This window comes from Solea solea, chromosome 1 (genome assembly GCF_958295425.1).
Source record: "Solea solea chromosome 1, fSolSol10.1, whole genome shotgun sequence".
Taxonomy (NCBI): Eukaryota; Metazoa; Chordata; class Actinopteri; order Pleuronectiformes; family Soleidae; genus Solea; species Solea solea.
The window spans coordinates 974,276-996,577 of NC_081134.1; the positions used below are offsets into that span (position 1 = coordinate 974,276).

At 40.5% G+C, this 22,302-nt stretch overlaps 1 protein-coding gene across 1 annotated transcript in view; it reads left to right on the top strand.

Moving 5' to 3' along the window:
• The window catches only part of reck (reversion-inducing-cysteine-rich protein with kazal motifs), a 56,308-nt gene extending 52,227 nt beyond the window's left edge, over positions 1–4,081 (top strand). Inside the window, exon 21 of the mRNA XM_058628573.1 lies at positions 836–4,081. Coding sequence (XP_058484556.1) covers positions 836–1,042 — 207 coding nt within the window. The 3' untranslated portion in view covers positions 1,043–4,081. The remainder of the gene's footprint in view (positions 1–835) is intronic.
• The last annotated feature ends 18,221 nt before the right edge of the window (positions 4,082–22,302 follow it).

Sequence of the window (22,302 nt, forward strand, 5' to 3'; positions counted from 1 at the left end):
AGACAGGTGTTGATTTAAGGAGTCGAGGTAGAGAAAGTGGGTGTGTTTAAATACAAGAGGTGAAGAACAGAGTGCAGGCAGGGGGGGATGGGACTGGTGGAGACTCAGTAACGTCACACTCACTAAAGTCAGACTCAGTAAAGTCAGACTCAATAACGTCAGACTCAGTAAAGTCAGGCTCAGTAAAGTTACGCTCAGTAAAGTCATGGCTCAGTAAAGTTAGACTCAGTAAAGTCAGACTCAGTAAAGTCAGGCTCAGTAAAGTCAGGCTCAGTAAAGTTAGGCTCAGTAAAGTCAGACTCAGTAAACTGAAGTCAGACTCAGTAAAGTCAGACTCAGTAAACTGAAGTCAGACTCAGTAAAGTCAGACTCAGTGAAGTCAGACTCAGTAAAGTCAGACTCAGTGAAGTCAGAGTCAGTAAAGTCAGAGTCAGTAAAGTCAGACTCAGTAAAGTCAGACTCAGTAAACTGAAGTCAGACTCAGTAAACTGAAGTCAGACTCAGTAAAGTCAGGCTCAGTAAAGTCAGACTCAGTAAAGTCAGACTCAGTAAAGTCAGACTCAGTGAAGTCAGACTCAGTGAATTCAGACTCAGTAAAGTCAGACTCAGTAAACTGAAGTCAGACTCAGTAAAGTCAGGCTCAGTAAAGTCAGACTCAGTCAAGTCAGACTCAGTGAAGTCAGACTCAGTGAAGTCATGTCTACATGCTCAGACTTCCGTCTGGGTCACACACTCGCCAAGTACGAGAGTACACGAGTACGATCGTTCCCTCTCTCTCGACACACACATTAATACCAGGTGTTAATATAAATGAGAATGTTGTTCTGTTTTTCAGATTGAAGCCTGCAATAAGGAGGCGGAGAAGATCGACTCCCTCATCAACTATGGCAGTCCCACCCTGGTCTCCCAAGTCCCCCTCTCTGCCTTCCTCAGCTCCGAGATCAAGACCTCCTCCATCTCCTCGTCCGCCGCTGCTCCGCCCGCTCTGTGCCTTCTCCTCGGTCTCCTCCTTGCCGCCGCTCCAGGCCTCCGCCATGTCTGAGTGCTTGTTAGCGCTCATTCCCCCGCCCACCTCCTCACGAACTTTTAAATATTCCAAAGTGTCCTTGTGCCCCTCCCTCTCGGCCTGGGATGACAGGTTTGTGATGAGGTGAAGCGTCTGCGACAATCTTTATGATGAACTCACCTGCGTGTCAGACAATCAAGGCGGTGACAGAGCTATTATTACAATTGTTATTAAGAACGTTTGTATTTGAATGGAAGGACAGTATTATTCAGTGGATGAGTCACTCATGGGCTTTCCCTCCACTGAAGTGTGGCTCAGCATGCGTGTGTGTGTGTGAGAGAGAGTGTGTGTGCGTGTGTGTGTGTGTGTGTGTGTGTGTGTGTGAGTGAGTGAGTGAGTGTGAGAGAGAGAGAGAGAGAGACCTTTAAGAAGCATTTGACTTCATACCAGCAGTGTTTATTCATTATTCCCAGCAGGAAGCTCTCCTCTGAAAACTGCTGAGTGGGAAATTTCACGACTCAGCCTGTCTTGATTTGAGGCTTTATACGTGTGTGTGTGTGTGTGTGTGTGCGTGGCTTTATTAGGTTGTAAAGACCAAGTTTTGCACATGACAGAGTTGTGAGAACATTTCAGCCGGACGACGGTTGAGCGTTGAGCGTTGAGTTGAGCGCGTTGAGCCTCAGGCTTTACGTCTATAAATGTCCTCACAACTGAAACGTGCATGTTTGTGAGACTAAAACATCTTTGTCCGGCAGCACATCTGGCAAATTACCCAACATTCCCAGAGCCAGTTACACACACACACACACACACACACACACACATAAGTATTATCATGTATTAAACTGATTAAGTCTGATCAGCATTCCAGTGACACCGTGACAGCCTCAGATACATGAGGCTGCACCGTGTGAACCACAGCGCCTCCTGTGAGGTGCATGTGGACCAGAAGTGTTTGAACCTCTAACCTCAGCAGTGTTAGTGCCATGCTCATGGACTGAGCAGATAAATCCAGTCTCCAGTGTCAGTTTACTGGACTTAGCAGTGACCTGACGACAAGCCAGTCAACAAGTTCACATAGATGCGGAACCAGGGCTCGGGTGTGTTTCACTGAAGCAGAGCAGAGGTGACGATCACGTCCAGAGCTTCTACCTGAGGTGGTGCTCACACCACATCTAAAATATCATACATATGCACATCCTCCTCCTGACCTCGTCTGAGGACCAGAGTCCAGGTCCTTATTTAACATTGTCAGACTGATAGTGCAGCAGATTTTCCAGCTAAAACTGACCAAACTGGGTCACGATGACAAACCATCATGACCCACTTCCCTCATATAAAATATTGGGACACGCTGAGTTGTACGATACTTTTAATAATCCGACAGACTCTCCATAATCTTACAGTGAGCTGCATTTGACACATACACATGTGGGTTGCTACGTCTATGTGTTTATGCCAAAAAGAGTATTAAGGACTGACTGGATCTGATGAGCATCACCTCTGATAAAGTTCTATCAGGACCCAGACCAGGTGAACCGCCTGTTATCACATTGATCATCACTTCCTGTCTGAGAGGCCAGTAGCTCTAAAACATAAGAAAAGGGACGTCTCCTCTCAACATATGAACCAGAAGCCATTTTATAACTATATAAAGGACAATCAGCTAGTCGTTACCCACAATCCACTGTGGGTACAGACATATTTCCACAGTATGCCTTGCATATAGTGTCTTATATGAAGTAATAGTGAAAAATGCAATAACTTTATATTTGTTAAGAAATGTCTCTATATTTGATATGTATATGACAATGAGTTGAGATGATAATGATCTATGTGCCATGTTTTTTTATTCTTTATTGCATGATGACAATTATGAAGTGTTTTAGTCCAGAATGTACCACAGTGTGTGTTGTCCTGTGTCTACGTGTGCGTCTCTGCCTGTACAGCACAACGTGTCCCACTCTCTAACAGTATTACTGTGCTGAGGCAGCTCTGTAGCACGGCTCCTCCAGCTATTACATTTAATATAATTATTTTATTATGACTATTATTATTATTATTGTTATTGTTATTATTATTATTATTATGTCGTCTTCTGGAGCCATCGAGTCATTGGTGACATTTGTACGTTTTCATTGTTCCGTGTTTGATTTCATGTCAAACTAGGGAACGAGAACTCTGATGAGTTCATTCATCTCTACTTTATCGATGTCACTGCTTCAATCAATCATTTCTCTGACTGAAGAAAGTCAGCATTTTTGGGAACTTTTCAATCAGTAACTTTCTTTCTTTGAGTGAGACCAAACCATTGCCTTCAGTATTTCTTTGCACATCAGATTTATATGATTTATATGAACATTAATGTTTTTGAACCAGTCAACAGTTCAAAGTTTTGCTTCCAAGGTTAGAATTTAAAAAAATCTTAAATGACTTCATTGGACTGATGTGAGCACTGATAGATACTTAAGCTTGTGACATCTTTATTGTATTAGTCACAAAGTGGTATCAAGCCATAACTCGTAGATGTGATGTCACTAATATGCAAATTAGTGACATAAGTGACTTAATAATCAAATTATTAGTTGCTTCCACCAACTTGACAGTATTATATATCAGAAAAGATGTCAGCTTGTGTTATTTTGGTCTTTATAAACACACTGACAATGTGTTGGTTTAAAAAGTGATTGTTTGGGATTCAGGTCATTATCTTATCCAAGAATAACCATCTAAACTTCTCACTCTCACAAAGAAAGTTACCAAAAATGTGTCTCATAGATAATAGAACAATTTAGCTTGGAGCCACTTTCTCCTGTTTTATCATCTGATGTAAATGTTGCATAATCAAGTGAAACAGAACCAGTCGACTGTCCTGAGCACAGCAACCACGAGGCCGACTCCAGGAGTCTGTTTCTGTGATGACATCACCAGGACGGGGGGGTGTTGTGTTGTGTTGTGTCCTGTTTGTTTTCTCTCCATGTAAATTGTCTTTGGACTGTTTGGCTCATTGTGTGTTTGACTTTGTTAAAGTGCCATGAATTCAAAATAAAACTAAAGAGTTTCATCACAATCTCAGCTCAGCCTGTGTGTGTGTGTGTGTGTGTGTGTGTGTGTGTGTGTGTGTGTGTGTGTGTGTGTGTGTGTGTACTCCAGAACTGAGACATGAGTCATTTTTAATCCATAGAAATACAAAAAAAACGTTCATTTTCTGTACAATGCAGTTACTGAATGAACTAATCTAAAAATAGTCAAATATATCAACATGTGTTTATTACACTGATATTGTCTGCACTGATTTGTGCTGGTGAACTCACATCACCGACAGAGTCTTTTCATTGTACTCTGACACTGACCGTGCTGCCACACACACACACACACACACACACACACAGACACAGACACGTTGTGACATTTATTGTGATAAAGTGAGCATTCATTAAAATGTCATATTTCCAGTTTCAGGTCATGTAAATGTTAACCTTTGATGAGTTGAGGTCATGAGTCAGTGCATATCCGAGTTAATGAAGCTTCAGTATCCTGTTAAATGAGCATAAACAGCACACGTTGTGGAAATAATGATCTTTTGTCAAAGTAACAAAATCGTAGCCGACACAAACCACAGCTGAGGCTGATGGGAGTGTCAGTTTGTGGACTTTTAACTCACTAAAAAATCACTTAAAGACTGGGTGGACAAAAGTAAGTGATGGAAAAATGTCCGAGCAAAATGAAGGTCAGCTCAGTAAATGTTTGTTTTTGTTGAAATCTCCTGTATGAGTCACATTCATTCAACTTGGATTCACTCTCAAAACAATCAACTCAGCCTCTTCTGTCCTGTGCAAAACATCTGAGTACGTCAAAGCACCCACTCACTCGTAAACTCAGGGTCTGTCTTCTATTTCTGTCGTGATCCGCGGCCACGAGGTAGTAATGAGCTGCTCTGATATAGGTCTGTGTCTTACTCCCGGCACCATGCGGCATCTGCTCGTTTCCAGATGAGGCAGCTGCAACGACTCTTTTTCAAAAAATGACAAATCTAGCGACTTTTTCTGGAGTTATTGGAGACTTTGGGACTTTCAGACTCTGACATAAAGGGGGACATTTAATCATAATGCAACTATAGTGATGACAGTACTACTATGAATAAGAAGAACTGCAACTGGACCTGGATCCTGCTGCCCTGCAGTCACAGGCAACTACAGAGCAAGAAATAATGAAAAATAAGTTTTACACACTGGATCTTTAAGAGATCACAGACATAAGCATGTGTTTGTTCAAATATTATCAATTTCAGTTCATCACACGCTTTGGTGTGAGTTTGTGCACTGGACAGATTGTTCTTGTTGAAACAGCCGAGGACAAAGTGCAGATTCTCTGTGGGTGAAAAAAGACTGAGAACAAGCAGAGTCCATGTTCACAGACACACAGACAGTGTGTCTGTGAACATGTCTCACCTGTCACATCCACGTCACCTGTGGAAGAAAGCTTTTCATGTCAATAGAGACAAATGAGACAGGAGATGAGAGGGAGCTGTCAGTTGTGTTAACACTGCAGTCGCTATGATGTTATTTAGCAAAAACATGTTAATAACTAAATAATCCATTCATGAATGCCATTACCATACCTCCATCAACAAACTACCTCTTTTTACATGATCTGGACAAAAATGAAATCATTATAAATAAACATCATTTCATAATCTGAAATGATGTTTCACTTCCTGTTGTTGTTCTTCTCCCTGAACCTGCTCATCATCCAGAAACTGTTCCAGAACTTACTGTGATTATTTCTTCTTTGTTTTTTTGGACCTTGCCTCTAGTCTGTGTGATTTTAGCTTCGTACAGACAAGTCTCACATTTCAGTCTCTGAACTCACCTTTTCAAGATGGTTTTTAACTTATTTCACTTTGTCTTATGTTTTTCATTCTTTTTTCTTTTAATGTAAAGCCACTTTTGGTGCTTTTCCACTAGTGTGACCAGAATTGACCCGAATGACCAGTTATTTTGCTTTTCCATGAGTGATAGTACCTGGTACCGGGTACTTTTTTTAGTACCTGCTCAGACAAGGTTCCAAGCGAGCTGAGCCGATACTGTGTGTGATGTCATCAGACTGCCGGCCACTGATTGGTCCGAGCGCCGTCACAGGAAGAATCAAAACGAACTATGACTGTAACTGTAGATCGTTAAGGAGCCTGAACAATCCTCACAACGTGGGTTCATCTCACTGTTGTTTTTGGCAGCCATTCTAGATTTAGTCTTAGTTTTAGTCTTTTGGACTAAAATGCTTATTGTTTTAGTCACATTTTAGTCATTTCTATATGTGATAGTTTTAGTCACATTTTAGTCGACGAAAACTCAAAAAAGTTTGAGTCAGTTTTAGTTAAAAAAAAAGAAGAAGAAGTATAATCTTTTAATAAATCCATTTAGGTCAAGTATTGGAGATGACTGTTGTGCAGAAACCTTTCATCTCTGGTGTATTCTGGTGTATTCTGGTATATTTTGGTGTATTCTGGTGTATTCTGGTATATTCTGGTGTATTAAGGTAAATTCTGGTGTATTCTGGTGTATTCTGGTGTATTCTGGTGTATTCTGGTATATTCTGGTGTATTCTGGTGTATTCTGGTATATTCTGGTGTATTAAGGTAAATTCTGGTGTATTCTGGTGTATTCGGGTGTATTCTGGTGTATTCTGGTGTATTCTGGTATATTCTGGTGTATTCTGGTGTATTTAGAGACAGCACTGCTGAAAGCATGCAACCCCTAACCCGGAACTATCTGATTTATATTTATAACTATCTGCGTTTTTGTTTTATTTTCCCGCTTGATCATTTTTGTTTATTGGTTGCCATGGTTTCAGTTCCGGTCATCACTGTGGGAGCCGGTACAAAACATCCATGGTACAAAAGCCGTAGTCCACTCGCCGGCTCTTCCTCTGCTCCCAGTGTCGCCTGCGTCACTTCCGGTTTAGAGGTCACATCCCCGACAGGTGTGTTTTCTGGTCGTTGAGTTGAGTTGAGTTGAGTTGAGTTGAGTTGAGTTGAGTTTAGTTTAGTTTGTGTTGTAGGTTGTGGTGGTTGTGTGCGGCTGCTGTGGTTTCGGTCGGCGTTGGTCAGTGTCACGTGTCTCTCTCTGGTCGTTGGTTGGTGCTGCTAGGTGGCTAATGCTAGTGTGGTCACAGGTTCACAGGCGCGTGCTGACGGCTACCTGGAGTCCTTTCTCTCTTCTGCTCTCGTGAGTGTGAGTGTCTGTTGCTGCTAAAATGAAGTATGTACGCTTTAATTGTAACGTACGTAACAATGTCTAATGTTCTTCTGTTAAACATCTAACGGGCCGCTGCTGCTCACTGTTCACTGTGTGTGTGTGTGAGGATGATGATGATGCTGATGCTGATGCTGTGCGTTATAGAGAGTGACTGAGTGTGAAAGTGTAAAACATTATTTCTGGGTTAAATGGTGATTTTGTTTATGTCATTTTATTTTGTTAATTTAGAGATTTTGTTTTGTAATTTTTTAGGTGATTGGTTTAGTTTTGGTTCTTCTCTCTGTTCAGTTGTTATATGGTTATTTTAGGCCTGTGACCTGCTCACTTTTATAGTTGTGTTAATCTTTGGAGTTGTTTCTTACCTTTATTTTCTCCTACACTCGCCACACAAGCCTCTAACAATGAACAATGAATCGCACAATAAACCACCTCCATCAGATTTTGTATGTTTGCTGTTCAGACTTTCAAGAACAAAAGAATCAAATCAGATTCTGAATCAGGTCTTTGAGACCTCCACCATTCATGTTGTGACCTTTTTAAAAACCGATGTTTGTATTCCAGACAGACTTACGAGCTCTCCTCTGCCTCTCAACTTCTTTAGTAAATCTTTTGTAGTTGGGCCAGAAAACTTGCAACACACACACACACACACACACATACAGTGCATGCCCTTTCTTCCCCATTTTTGATTCTGCTCTTAATTTCTGATTTGATCTAGTCTGTTTTTTGTTTTCTTGTTTATTTCCATTCACCCTGATTTGATAACGTGAATCTAACTAAACCTGTTTTTGTGATTCTGAGTTTCAACTGCCTCTTCTGTATTCTGCACCACTGGAGTTTAGACTGCAGCCCAGATCAGATTTGTAAGCATGTCCGTTCAGACTCTGATCTTCCTTAACAACCATAGATCTGATTTGCATGAGTCCACATTGACATTGTCTCGTCTCGTCTTCCCACCTCGTACTTATTTACCCAGACATTCAAACACCTTTAGAAATACAACCAAGACAAAAAGAAAAATGCAGTAAATCTCAAAATCTGACAAATAAAAAAAGCCTTGCATCAGACATCAGGACCAGGAAGTGAAGTCTCACACACACAAACACACACACACACACACAGGCTTTTGTTTGCCAGCTCCAGTGAAAACAAATGCACATGAATCTGAATGAGAGGGTGAATTAACAGTGAGGATAAACCACTCGATAATTGATGGATGTTTACGATGCAATAAAAGAGAAAAAGACTGTAACTGTAGATTTGCCCAGTCTGCTCTCACTAACGAGGACACGGATAATTACAGGTCCAGGCAGCAGAGGGAGTCCTGAGACACAAGACATGAGGTCCTGGGACCAGTGTTCAGCCTTCACTGTGTCATCACTGTGTCATCACTGTGTCATCACTGTGTCATCAGCCAGCAGACACTACGCTGGTGATTCACTGTGACATGTTCACATCACAGCCTCTCACTGTGTCTGACATGTTGCTTCACAGACTTCACAGAGTCACAATTCTTCATTATATGACATGAACTCACTGCTCATGTTTCATTTAATCAGGATTTAGAATTCTGTTGACAGGAGACGCTCTGGACTGTGAGCTGAACGCTTCTGTCTTCATTTCAAACGTGTCCGTCTGGGATTGTTTGGAGCGTTCACATCCTCCCACACTCCCACACTTGAAGTGACTGCAGTGATGTGATTGAAGGCAGTGGAGGTTCATTTGCTGCTCACAGCTCACGGGAGACGTGGGAGCTGGGTCAGCAACACCAGGCGTCAGTCACGTCACAACCTGCACTGTGTGCTGATGTTTGGCTCTATAAAATAAAGTTAGGAACTGAGAGTATTTTTGCATTTTAAAGCAGAAGCTTACGACACAGATGAAGAAGAATGACCTCGCCCACATGTGGATACAGTTCAGGGATGTTGTAGAAGAAAATGATTTCATTTGAGACGGCACGGTTCTTGGTTAACGTTAGAGATACACCAGAATTATATAATATATAATAATATAATTATTATGCCAATTCTGTACCATTGTTTTTTTTATGGCTGGGACTGTGTGTACAGTATTTACCACAAGTCAATGTATTGCAGTTAGTGCTGTCAAACGATTCAAATATTGAATCTGTTCTAAATGTCCCTTGATTTCTTTTTTGTCCCTTGATTTTTCCTCATTTTAATGCTCTTATCAACATAGAAAGCTTTCTTTGTGTAAATGTTTTTTTTATTCACGCTGCATATTTGGAGTAATTCCTCTTATTGTGAGCACCGCACAATAATAAGAGAGGCTGCAGTGTGTGAATCAAGTGTCGTTCTTCGTCTGATTTAATGTGTTGTTGCTGTAATGAGCTAATCCGAGCTAAAGGAGCTCGGAGTGTTTGTCAAACCTGAGAATGATGATGTTCTCGAATGTCTTGCTGAGTCCACAAACCAAAACCATTCCCTTTGAAGGGTTTCTTTGTTATCCAGAGCAAAGAAATGAAGAAGATATTCACATTTAAGAAGCTGAAACTATCATGAAAACGTTTTAATCACAAAAAAGCTTCAAACCAATTTATCGATTATCAAAATAGTTGACAATTGATTTAATAATTGGTTTTCCAAACTGATGTTGACAGACTCTAAGCGGGAATGGACAGACGTGCTGGCTGCAGTTTTTGCATGTGTCATCACAACGTCCTGTTTCGGTCGTTTTGTTTTGGTGATAAAAGTCTTTCGGCCAAAAACCAAAAATGAAGTGTTTTGGTGGCTGAATTTTCTCGTTAACGTTTACATTCAGTTTCTATTCAAAATGTAAAAAAGACATAAAGGACCAGCTATGATCATTTCAATCATTTCAATCATTAAACAGTGAAGAAGAAAAAAACCCATGATGTGACGTGTACTCGCAGAGAGGAACTCAAACACATGATGGAGGCAGAACTCAGTTCAAAGGAGCGTTCAGGTTAGTGGATCAGAGTCAGTCCAACAAGGCAAACAAATCCAATAAACAGCAGGCTACAATCCAGGGGTCAGAACATGGAACAGTTCAGATTAGGAACTGAAAGAACCTCAGACTGCAGGAGAGTTTGGCAACAAGAAAACACAAGACAACCTGAGAGTGAGCTGGTGTATATACACAACTGAAGAAAGAGTTATGATGAGGCTACTGTGAACTGTTACACCGTATCATTGTAACCATCAGTTCATCAGCCCACGTCTGTAGACATGTAAATAAGTATAATATCATTTTAGTTCTGGAACATGAGCTCACACAGAAATATGAAATGTTTTCTTTTTTAACTCTTGATTCATTTTTCATTTAACATCCATTAGAAGAAGAACAAATGAATACACTTAACACTAAGCACAGGGGACACTATCCTTCATCCATTCATCCGCTGTGTTTGCATGTATTTCCTCTACGGTCCTGTCACTGATCTCAGCTTCAACCACCACTTTACTCTCTTCACTGACCACGTTATCCTCCATCTGAGGAAGTGAATTTGTACTTTTCCCACTTTAGTACACGCCCATACATTTAGCCAGGGTTATGTTTGTATGCAGCAGTCAACACATCAACCACCTCATTGCTGTTTCATAGAAAAGTCTCATCTGTGTATCTGTTCCAAAACTTTTGATAGTTTTTCCCTGTGAACGAGTTCATGCAGCTGTTATTCCCTTATCGCTCTGTGTGTGTGTGTGTGTGTGTGTGTGTGTGTGTGTGCGTGTGTGTGTGTGTGCGTGTGTGTGTGCGTGTGCGTGTGCGTGTGTGTGTGTGCGTGTGTGTGTGTGTGTCCTCATGTCTCATGCAGGGATGCATGTTGTTGAATTTTAAATGATTTGAAACCAAACTTTTAAACACTTAACAACTTTTGTTATCGTATAGTTTTGGTGAAGCAGTTTCTTGTGTGGAAACTTTACACCCACTTTAAGATAAAGTGAGTCTTTTTTAGGAGAGTTTATTTGCAGAAATTAAACCCACTATCCAGTTTGGAGTTTGGAGTTAGTCTATAATCACGGCTTTAACCAAGGAAAGGCAGCTTTATTTGTATCAGGCTGCCTTACATAAAGTGTGCTTTACATAAAAACTAAATCCAATTAAACAGTTGCAAACATTACAATGTACCTTTTGAACAAAGGCCAATTATAACATAATATTATAGAATAATAAAATGACAGACTGTGTGAAGTCATTTGTACTAAACGTGCGTTCACAAAAGTAAAGACATGGCTGTTCATTTTGTCTTCAGTGGAGATGATGGACTCTAAGTACCTGAGAACTGTGACGAGAACTTGGGCCATGACATAATGACCGCTCTATTCTCGACAGAGATTTCATTATTTTCCTGCTGAAATGAATTTTTTGGAATCTTTCATTGAGTCATTGAGTTTTATCCTTCAGTTTAATGTCATTGGAAGTCAAAATAAAAGTAATCTGTTCATTATTGTTAAATAATTGGTGCACAGCTGCTCTCACTGACAAACAAGTTGTTACAGGAGGCCAAACCAGGTCGCTCCTCTTCCAAATGATTTCATTCTTCTGGCTCCCAGAGTCAAATCTAGAAAATACAGATTTACCTTTGTGAAGTCTCAATGATATTTTTATGTTTTACATAAAACATTTTTATGTTTTACAACTTTTGCCATGCATCTATGTTCAGTGCATTATCTATTCTTTCACACAGACGTCAGGAGCAACATGGGCTTAAGTGTCTTGCCCCATATCATCATGTAGACTAGAACCCACAACCTTCCAGCTGAAGGACGACTCACTTTACCACTGAACACCTGTTGCTCCAGTTTGTTTGTGTCTTGAATTGTTGTTTTTATTGTTTTTATGTCACCAACTGCAAAACAAAGGAAAATAATATATAAAATAAAGTTAGGAACTGAGTGTATTTTTGCATTTTAAAGCAGAAGCTTACGACACAAATGAAGAAGAAAGACCTCGCCCACATAAACAAACAAATGCAGAATATTTAAGGAACTTGGATTTCAGCGACCTTGGGTTTCGTGAAAGGCACTTTGTAAATCTAAGTCATTATTATTATTATTATTATTATTATTACCATTATTATTTCCAACTAGACTTCTGCCATCATACAAACACTGCTACTTTTATTATTATAACTATACACTGTTTGTTTGCTTAAAATGATCAGGCTCATATTCAGAAGGACTTGACTTGAGGCAGGAAATCTGTTCAGAGACATTACTTAAGAAACAGTCCAATCAATAAACAATCAAAATCAGCAAAATCAGCAAAATCAGCAAAATCAGCAGGCAAACAGACAGGTCAAAAAACAGGCGTTTCCATCAGTGGTAGAACCTGGTACCTGGTGCTTTATTTGGCACCTGCTCTGACGAGGTTCCAAACGAGCTGAGTCGATACTAAAATGACATCAACAGACCGCCGGCCACTGATTGGTCAGAGAGTGTCGTCGCTGAAGAGTCGGACACAAGAATCAAAGTGCAGATCAGTCTTAAAAATCTTATTTAGCGACTGTTCTGCTGAAGACGATCATGAGCCGAATCACAACCTGTTGACTCTGTGTCAGACGGAGTCTGTGCTCCCGTCATGCAGCAAGTACTCAACGATTCTGTGATCAAGTCTTTTTAATCAACTGACTAATGATTCAGTTACACCAACAAAAAACATAATGGAAAATGACGTGTTGGAGAAATTCTGTGAGGAACACAGTTGCCATGTCCAACACTCTTCAACATGCTGCCAACAAAAAGCTTAAAGGAGAGAAATCTCCAGGGGTCAGATGAGTAACACTGTGTGTGTGTGTGTGTGTGTGTGTGTGTGTGTGTGTGTGTGTGTGTGTGTGTGTGTGTGTGTGTGGAGATCCTTCCTTCCTCTTATCAGTCTTCACCAAGGCTTGTGTGTGTTTGGGAAACGAAAACAAAAGCGCGTTGGTGGATATTTTCATTACCAACAGTGACACTATCAATTTTTGTTTAATTGCTTTCTGGCTGTAAAAGAACAAACTGTTCCAGATCTTTGTTTTTCTTCCATTTTTAGATATAGTTTTAACTCTTAGAACACAGAGCATTTCATTACTATGTGACAACATATACAGTATGTACACAGGCTATAAGAATGTATAATACACAGTGTGTTAAACCCTTGGAAGTAATCTGATGAATAATGTCTTTCATTTTCTATATTAACTATATAAAAGCACCTATTTTTTGGAATTTGGAACATTTATAAAAATGAGTGTAGAAAGAAAAAGACAAAGGACAGAGACGGCGTTGAACGGTGGCAGACGCTGCTTGAATCCACAGTCTGTCGCAGCTTTGTGATCAAAGTTCAACCTCATTTGATGTGTAAATATTTAAAAGTGAAATGACTCAGTAACGTTTCTCATGTTGATATTATCCAGAAATGTGACTGAACAACTGTCACTGCATTACTGTTGCAGGTGATAGAAGGAACTTTGACCTTTATATTCTCATATAAACTTAGAGCCCTCAGTGTCCAACATTCAGGACTGTGTTGGTATTATGACCTCTGACCCCTGGACTTTCATTATTTACTCACTTCAGACTTGGGTTCTTTGGTGTATTTGGTTTTTGGACGTTCTGTTTTGTTTTTTGAGTTGCACTTTTCTCTTTTCCTGTCTGTTTGTTTGTTTGTTTGTTGTTGTTTTTATTGGCGTGGGTTTATCTGGGAGATTTTCCTTCTCTTAGCAACTTCAAGTCCACAGTTTCTGTTTTCAATTTTTTTGTGAAAATTCTATCGATTAAAAGCTTTGTTAAAATGTGAACAAAATTTGGTATCTTTATATATATATATGTATATGTATATGTATATATATATATACATATATATATATATATTTATGCTATCATAGCCATCATGTTTTCTTTTCCAGCAGCAGTACTGCAGTTTATAAGACGTGTCCTTCTATTTTGGTGCATGTGCAGGAACGCCAAGTCCGACTTACTGTATACATGAAGGAGTAATCAGACTATCATCACATTATCCAAATATGATTTTAGATGATATTAAGAAAACCAAATGATGGTCTTAGTCCGACTAAAATCAGACTTTCCTGTAAACGCACATGGATTAGTATAGTTTTAAAAATATCACACACTAGAGCGAGGACTTTGGGACTGGAGCTTGATCTCTGTGCTCAGGGGCCTCAGCCTTGTCTTTAACCTTCCTGACAATCCCAACCAGATACTGTATAAGAGTGACTTTTCCTCCATGTCAAAGTGTAAATCTAGAAGGTCATTGTGATAAAAAAATACTGTTTCCTGTTCTAGAGTTGATGTGTGTGTCAGTCGTGAAAGCCTCTGACAAAAAACTGTTACTCGCTCAATTTAAATGTGGAATCTCCTCAGTAATGATGTTGCAACAGCTCGATTCACCAAACAGTGAATGACCCTGACAGAATATGAATGTATTGATAATTTCAAGGCACATTAGACATGACTTTCTCATTTGAGATTAAAGAACATTTGTGTTCAGGAGGATTTGATCAGTCACTGGCAGTTCAGAGAGAGAGAGAGAGTGCTCTTATTGGTTTTTTCTGTTTTAATTTGTAAGTTCACAGTTCTGTTTAATTATTTTAATGAAATCAGCTGCTGCTGCTGCAGGATTTTGGCAGCAAATCTGCTGAGTCATGACTGCGTGGCACACAGTTTCATATCCAACGTCCTTGATTATATGTGTTGTGTTTCTCCAGCTTTCTCTTGTTTGTGTTATTTTATTGACAAACAACATGATCCTGTCACATGATTGATTCAGGGGTGTCACCTCGTCATGATCAGGTGATGATGAGATGATGGACCTTTGGTCACATGATAACATGTGGTGAGATATGATTGAAAGCAGGAAAGTGGTCCTTGGGATAATCTTTTGTTTCCCTTTAAAGGACGAGACGTCTTTCATATATCTATAGCTCCATGTTGAAATAATACAAACCCATATTTACATTTTTTATAGAGATTTTTTATGTAGCTTTTATAACTTTTATACTTTAAATCCCATTGAGTGTGAACCATGTAACTGTTGTTGTACTGCAGACATCGTCCTTTTGTCTGATGACACACGAGCGTGTGGAGGCAACAGTCTGTGCTGATTGGAGGTTAATGTGAGATTTTCAACTACATAATAAATACATTAGTATGTAGTGTATATATTTTATAATCATGTCATTGTCCCGCTAGTGTCTAAGTATTATGATTATTATACTATCTCATTATTATTAAGTCTTATTCTTTCTTCTTTGTTTACACTGTTTACTGTTCAGGACCTTGATTCTCACAGAGGAGCATCTGTTGTTGCATGAACGTCTTTGCACCACTCTTTTCATTCTCTGCATGAATAAAGATGTTTTCAACAGATCGGAGCTTTTCAGAGGCGTCCGCAATCTGCATGATGTTGTTGACAGTGGAAACAAAAAACAGGTGTATTTGAATCTGTCTGCATTTCCCCCCTCACAGATCCATGATTAAATCTGCTGCTGCTGCTGCTGCTGCTGCTGCTGCTGCTGCTGCTTATGCTGCTGATGCTGCTGCTGTTATGGATTGATTTAGTGTTTTAGAAAACATAGTATTTTGTCACTGTTCTTCCCCAGAGAGAAAACGTGACTTTGTATAGCAACTTGTTCCTTTGTATCAGGTCAGAAGAACATTCTTATTTCTCTTTTCATTTCAGGATGTCATTAATCATTGAGTATTTTATGACAGGACTAAATAAAGTAAAGGTATCATGGTTACATATGAACAAAAACAGTGACAAGATCTTACTATTTAAAACATTTGTCATGAAACGAATGAGTGAATTGACAGACGGTGGCTGATGATGATCATCATGCTGCCACATTATCGTTGGATCAGAGCCACTGTCAGAACTTACAGCTGCAGCAGATGATGACAATGTGTACCTAAGCTGCCAGCACTGTGAGGGAGAGGAGAGAAGAGCAAGTCAATACAGAGATGAATGCTTTTGAGCACTGGATAGAAAAATGTTCAAATTAAATATATCTTACTTGAAGTCTATAATATACATATATACAAAAGGAATAAAGGGGAAAAGTAAACCTCATATAACTGTTACCTTGGTTACGGTTCCCGTGAACGCAGATTCTGAGCAAACGGACATAAACGGAGTATCATGACATTTGGACCGAGCCGTGTGTTTTCATACGTTTGCACTTATTTCCATCATTTATTTCAAAGTTCAAAGTGTGTGAACTCGTCTTAATTTAGAGGAGTCGGACTCGGCATGATGTTTTTCTGCTTCATTTAGCAGAGCATTCATTGTTCATTTCTCATTTAGTTTATAATAATTAGATTTTTGCCTGCTCAGTTTACAGTTTGTGGAATGTTTGTTTACCGTGTTAAATCTTAGATTGTGTGTGATTGTCTGTGTGTTTATGTGCGTGTTTCTTGTCCATTTAAGAATACTGTATGTCCAGCATTAAATATGCATGGTCGGAATTTTGGATTCAGTTAATATTCAGACATTATTTAGCGTGAAGAATATTCTCCCACACTCCACTGTGTCCCTTCATGTTTCTGCATGTAAATGGTTAGATCCTCCACTGGCAGACTGATTGCCCCGCCACAGTAAAGAGGTGTTATTATACCACTTAGGAGAAAGATGACATCCGGCGAGTATTGAGATGCTTTCAAATTACCTGTATACCCACCCACCACCCAGTCTCCAAACATACCTTTAAGATCCATCTTCAGATTTAGTGCAACAATTCCTCAGTGTGTCATTTTGAGTTTTCATTAGCCCCAAGGCTTAGAGGGTTTTTAAAGCTCCAACAGCCCAGCGAGGTTAACAGTCATGAGGAGTGCTGGAAATGATTCCATACATCAGTTGCTCTTCGAAGCAAAGGCAGCATACCAGGAACCAGGATGCAGACCTGAGTCAAAGGGTTTTTTCAGAGAATAAATACTGTGCCATAAAAGGATGTTAAATGCCCTGCCCGAAGGTTTCTGAGGTCCAGAACCTCTAACTGCACCAGCTGCTGCATAAAGTCAGAGTTACAGCAACAAGTCCATAAATAAATCCCTGTAAGCACCTTATAATAACAAGGAATGAGCTGCTCAGTCCTCAGGTATCAGTGTGATACTGGTCAAAATGTGATATGACCTGTAAACTGTAAATATCACACACAGCGAGTCATCTTTGACTTGACGGTTATGGGTTTGTGGGCTGGTCTACATGCCGACGTGTCCTTGGGCAAGACACTTAACTGCTCCTGACTGCAGCATGTGAATGGGTTTGAGTTGAAAATCTACAGCCTAGAAGTGCATCAGACCATGGGTAGTAATTACTGTGAGAAATCATCAGGTGTGCCGTGGAAGATTATCCAAGTTCACCTGATTGGAACGTTAAACGAGCGTCGTGTAGTGACAGGCAGAATTATTAAATGTTCTTCTACTAGAGGGCAGTTGAACGTCCCACTGCCACCTGCTGGACGTATCGCGCTAAATACAGAAGAACATGGTCGTGCTTCGAGTGAGGTAGCGTAAGTAATAGTGAGGGATAAATATTTGCAGAAGAAATACAATGAAAGTGATCTTGCCTTTGGATTTACTTTTACTGGGGAACCAACCGTGCCAACGCCGCTGTCACATAAAGTAAAGTGTTATTGCTCCACACGGTGGCTCTCCTGGGAGAAGTATGTGGCCGCTAAGTTGCTCTTAAGTGACGAGTGGTGTGCATGAGTGACTGGCATATCTGGCAGATTTAACACCTGAATGACCTGAACAGTACAGATAAATAAAGGGATTTGGTTCAAAGGTGCAGCTCTGGAAACAACAGAAATGTCAGGGTGTCAACGGTGCTGCACTGTGTGAGACAACATCACTGTCATGTTATTTCCCTTCACTTTCCACTGATGGCCTTGACTGAGTTAGGAACCCATATACTGCAGTGTGAAAGGACTTGACTTTGCAGGAGCAGGAAGAAATAACTGAACTGAGACTAAATCGTGGTCTAAAGCTGAGCTTTGAGGATCTACCTTTGGACTGTTTTTGGCTGACTGCTGCCAAAGAGTTCCTCATTCTGGCAAACAAAGCTATTTCAGCTCTGCTCCCTTTCTCCACAACCTGTCTAGGCGAGCTGCATGAAAACAGAGAGACTCAGAGCTGTTGAGGAAGATCTTTGTGTTTCTTTCTTCAATTCCTGCAAGAATATCAGCTTTGTGTTCAACTAAACGAGCCCAGAGTTCACACTGAGGAAGTAGATTGAGACTAAATTTTATCATCATGACACCAAATGTTTTTTTGAAATGATGAAATAAGGAAATGTTCAGAGTCTCATAACATCTGCTCAAACTTGAGTTTCCTAACACACGACACCACGAGTAAATACATGTGTTGTAATCAGTATCACACACGGAAAAGTCCTATTGACATTCAGACATCTGATCTCTATCATCATTTTTAAAAGTGCTATAGAAATAAAAATATATTAGCATTATGATTATTGGATGTATTCATTAATTCAGTGATGCTGCTGGAACTGCACAGACATTCCAGCAGCTCCCAGGTTTTGGTTGCTTAGTAACAACAGACAGCACAGAAGTGTAACCTCATTTTTCACACATGTTTTAGCCCCCTGCTAAAAAGTAATGCAGTTGTTAAAGCTGCTGTCAATAGTGGAAAAGGGGCGATGGGGACATGACCTCGCAAGCAAAGAGGAAACACGTCTTTGTGCAGCTCTGACCGTTAGAACGGTTTTCATCACGGTTTTCAGATTTACTGTCAGAGCCTGAGATTGAATCACTGAGCAAACACTGGAGATCAGTGGGCGCTGTCAGAATTTAGAGCTATTTAACCTAGATTTGAACTCGAGGATTCCACTGACAGCTGCTCTCATGGTAATAGTGGCATTTATGCTATTGTTGCTAGTGGCAACAGCACTAAAGCTGCCACCGTGGTCAGCTCAGACCGACTCCAAGTGATCAGGGATTAAAACACTGAGGCACCAAGCGTCCAGTGCATCCTGGGACTTATCCTCCATGTGACCGCTGTCCCTTGTGCACACGCAGCATACAGTCTAGACTTTAAAAATATGCACCAGTGTTACAAAGCTCATCAACACTAATGACTGGAATTAGCACAGCATGAGGCTCACGGTGTAAATGGCTGGTATGAGATGAGCAGCTCCACATGTGTATTTGTCAGTTCAGTCGTGTAAAATGACTTTAACGGTGTCTCTGACCACATGTTTCTCGTCACACGGTGACATTGTAGCATTGTTTTGCACGACACAACGACTCAAGAGCTATTCAATGTTCACATTCTTCCTGTGTCCAAATGTTGAACCAGAACCGGAGGACTTTAGTGAGACGGGTCACGAGCACAAGGGCTTGGACCCGACAGAACGTGGAAACTGTAAGAAAATATGTGTTGTTTGCAGTTTCTCATACAATTCATTTCAATGGGCAACGTGATTTTGTTTCATTTACATTTAAGTGAATCTTTTTAAATAATGGTATCAGGCATGAGAACGGTGCTTTGGCGTGTCCTAGTGGTGATATGCAGTAACTGCTTTATAACCACAGCCCAGGTGAAAAACTGACTTGCCGATTTTTTATCCACTTACGTCAAACACTCACTTCTCTCTAACTCCGGTGGAAGTGCCAGCAGTCGTCCTCACATAACCTCAGCAAGCTCCAATGCTAACCGTCTTCTTCGTGTTGTGCTACAGGAAGCATGAGCAACAATATGGAGGTGCTTTTGTTCTTCCACAAAGAGCTCGCATGAACGTGAATGAAGACATTCACAACACACAAAAGCAAGAAATATGACCCTGGTCTCATGCAGCAATGAGGGTGATGATGGATCGGCCATAGTGGCTGAGCAGATCTTCAAACTGGAACGTTGGGGGTTCAATCCCTGGCTCCTCTAGTCTACCCTCTGAAGTGTCCTTGAGCAAGACTGGTGAACGACTTTATTATACTCAGTATTAGTTGTTTGTTTGTTTGTTTTAATAAATTTTCTGCTGCTCGAGGCACTGTAAGTCGCTCTGGTTGAATACATCAGGTAAATGCCAACGTTGTAAATTCAAAGGAGAAAGGAAAGGTACAAGCAGTAAAACCTGACCTGCATGCATGGATAAAAGCAGCTGCTATCTTTCAGTATGTGTGTGTGTGTGTTTCAGGTATTACTCATGTTGTGGGGACCTGTTCACACAGTCACATTATGGAGACTTGTCTTCATTATTGGAACAAAAATCAAGTCCCCATAATGTAAAGAGTGAAGTTAGCCGTCACCCATGCATGAACACTTATACTCCTTCAAATAAAAAGGTGAATAAACTGGCTGTTCCGTGTTCCCGTGAAACCAACCAGTATCATGGTCACTTTATGATAGAAGACATTTTTCACATAAAGCTCCTTTAAGGTTAAGGTTAGTCTTGATGAGTCATGATGGTTGTGGTTAGGATAAGTGTCCTTACAAGTACAGCTATACAAACTTGTATGTGTACCTCTATCGTTAACTCACAGAGACCAAAACCTGGTCCAAGAGGCAGAACCCTGTTTCTTAGGAACTTAACTTAGGAAGTTAAGGACTCATAGTTGAACTGTGGTTAGGTTAAGGTTGGGATTAGGTATTAACTGGTTATGGTTAAGGTCAAAGGTAACGCTTTGGTCTGTCCAGTGGCACTTTCCCACGATGCAGTTCTAGCATGACTTGGCTCAGCACAGCTCAACCCCACACAGTTTAGGTACCAGACACGTTGTTTACCATTACTCCATAGTACCTTCTCAACGTGAGTAAAAATACGGCTGAAGCTGAGGTTGTGATTCAGCTCACAATCACTGGCTTTCAGCAGCGCTGTCAGGAAATACATCAAACTCCTCTGTTGTCCTTGCTAACTGTTGGCGATGAAGGCATCGTATCAGGATTTTAGACTCATTTTAACTGATCTGCTGATCTTCGGTTTGATTCCTACGCCAAACATCACGCTCATGACTTCCTTTGACAACACTCACAGTGGCCGGCAGTCTGTTGACGTCATCACTTTAGTATCGGCTCAGTTTGCAACCTCTCCAGAGCTGGTGCCAAATAAAGCACCAGGTACCAGACACTATCACTAATGGAGAAGCAAATAAGGCGAGTAGAGTTGAGCCGTGCTGAGTCATGCTAGAACTGTGAAAAGTGCCACAAATTAATGCAAGTCATTGAGGGTCCTTAAAAGGATAGCTGTGCAAATGTGTGCATGTATGTTCTTGTATGTGTGTCTTTGTGAGGACCAACAACTGTACAACAATAGGGAGTGAGGACATTTTGTCTGGTCCTCACAACTTTAAAGGGTGTTTGAGGTAAAGAATTTGGTTAGGTTAAGGGTTAAAGTAAGGCATTAGGGAATGCATTATATCTGAGTGTCCTCAGTAAGAGTGATTCTCGAGAATGTGTGTGTGTGTGTGTGTGTGTGTGTGTACTGTTCCATGCAGGGCTCAGTTGGACATCAAATAATAGGCCATCATCAATCTCTGTCACACTCTCTGGGTAATAGGGGGGGTGCGTGTGTGTGCATGCATGTGTGTGTGTGCATCAAGAGGAAGGGGCAACAGTGACCAGGTTAAAGTGTGTGTGTGTGTGTGTGTGTGTCTAATGAAGACGTGGTATGAACGTGGACGAGACAAAGGAGGAGCCACAGGCTTTGGAACAAAGTCTGATGGGAATCTTGAGTGTGAGCTGCAGTGACTGTGTTATGTTCCCTCAGTCAGTGCCACATTTGTTACACAGTATTTAAATCTGGCAACATCACATGAGTGTTATCTTCCTCTTACACTCACAAGTTTCCCCCTCGACTGTCTCAAACAGGCCACTCATACATACATACGTTTCTATTTAAAGAAAACTGCTGTGTGACACCAGTCATATATTTATGATCCTTTTCATGGGGAAAAAAAGCAATATGCTAAATCTGGCAGCAAACATTTAAAAGCAATGTGTTTTTTCTCCACAGGAAACATTCACACTTCCTAAATAAAACATACTCTCAGTTCTGCTGTGGATACACTTGCCTTCCACACTATGTCAGCATTTTAGAATCCAGAAG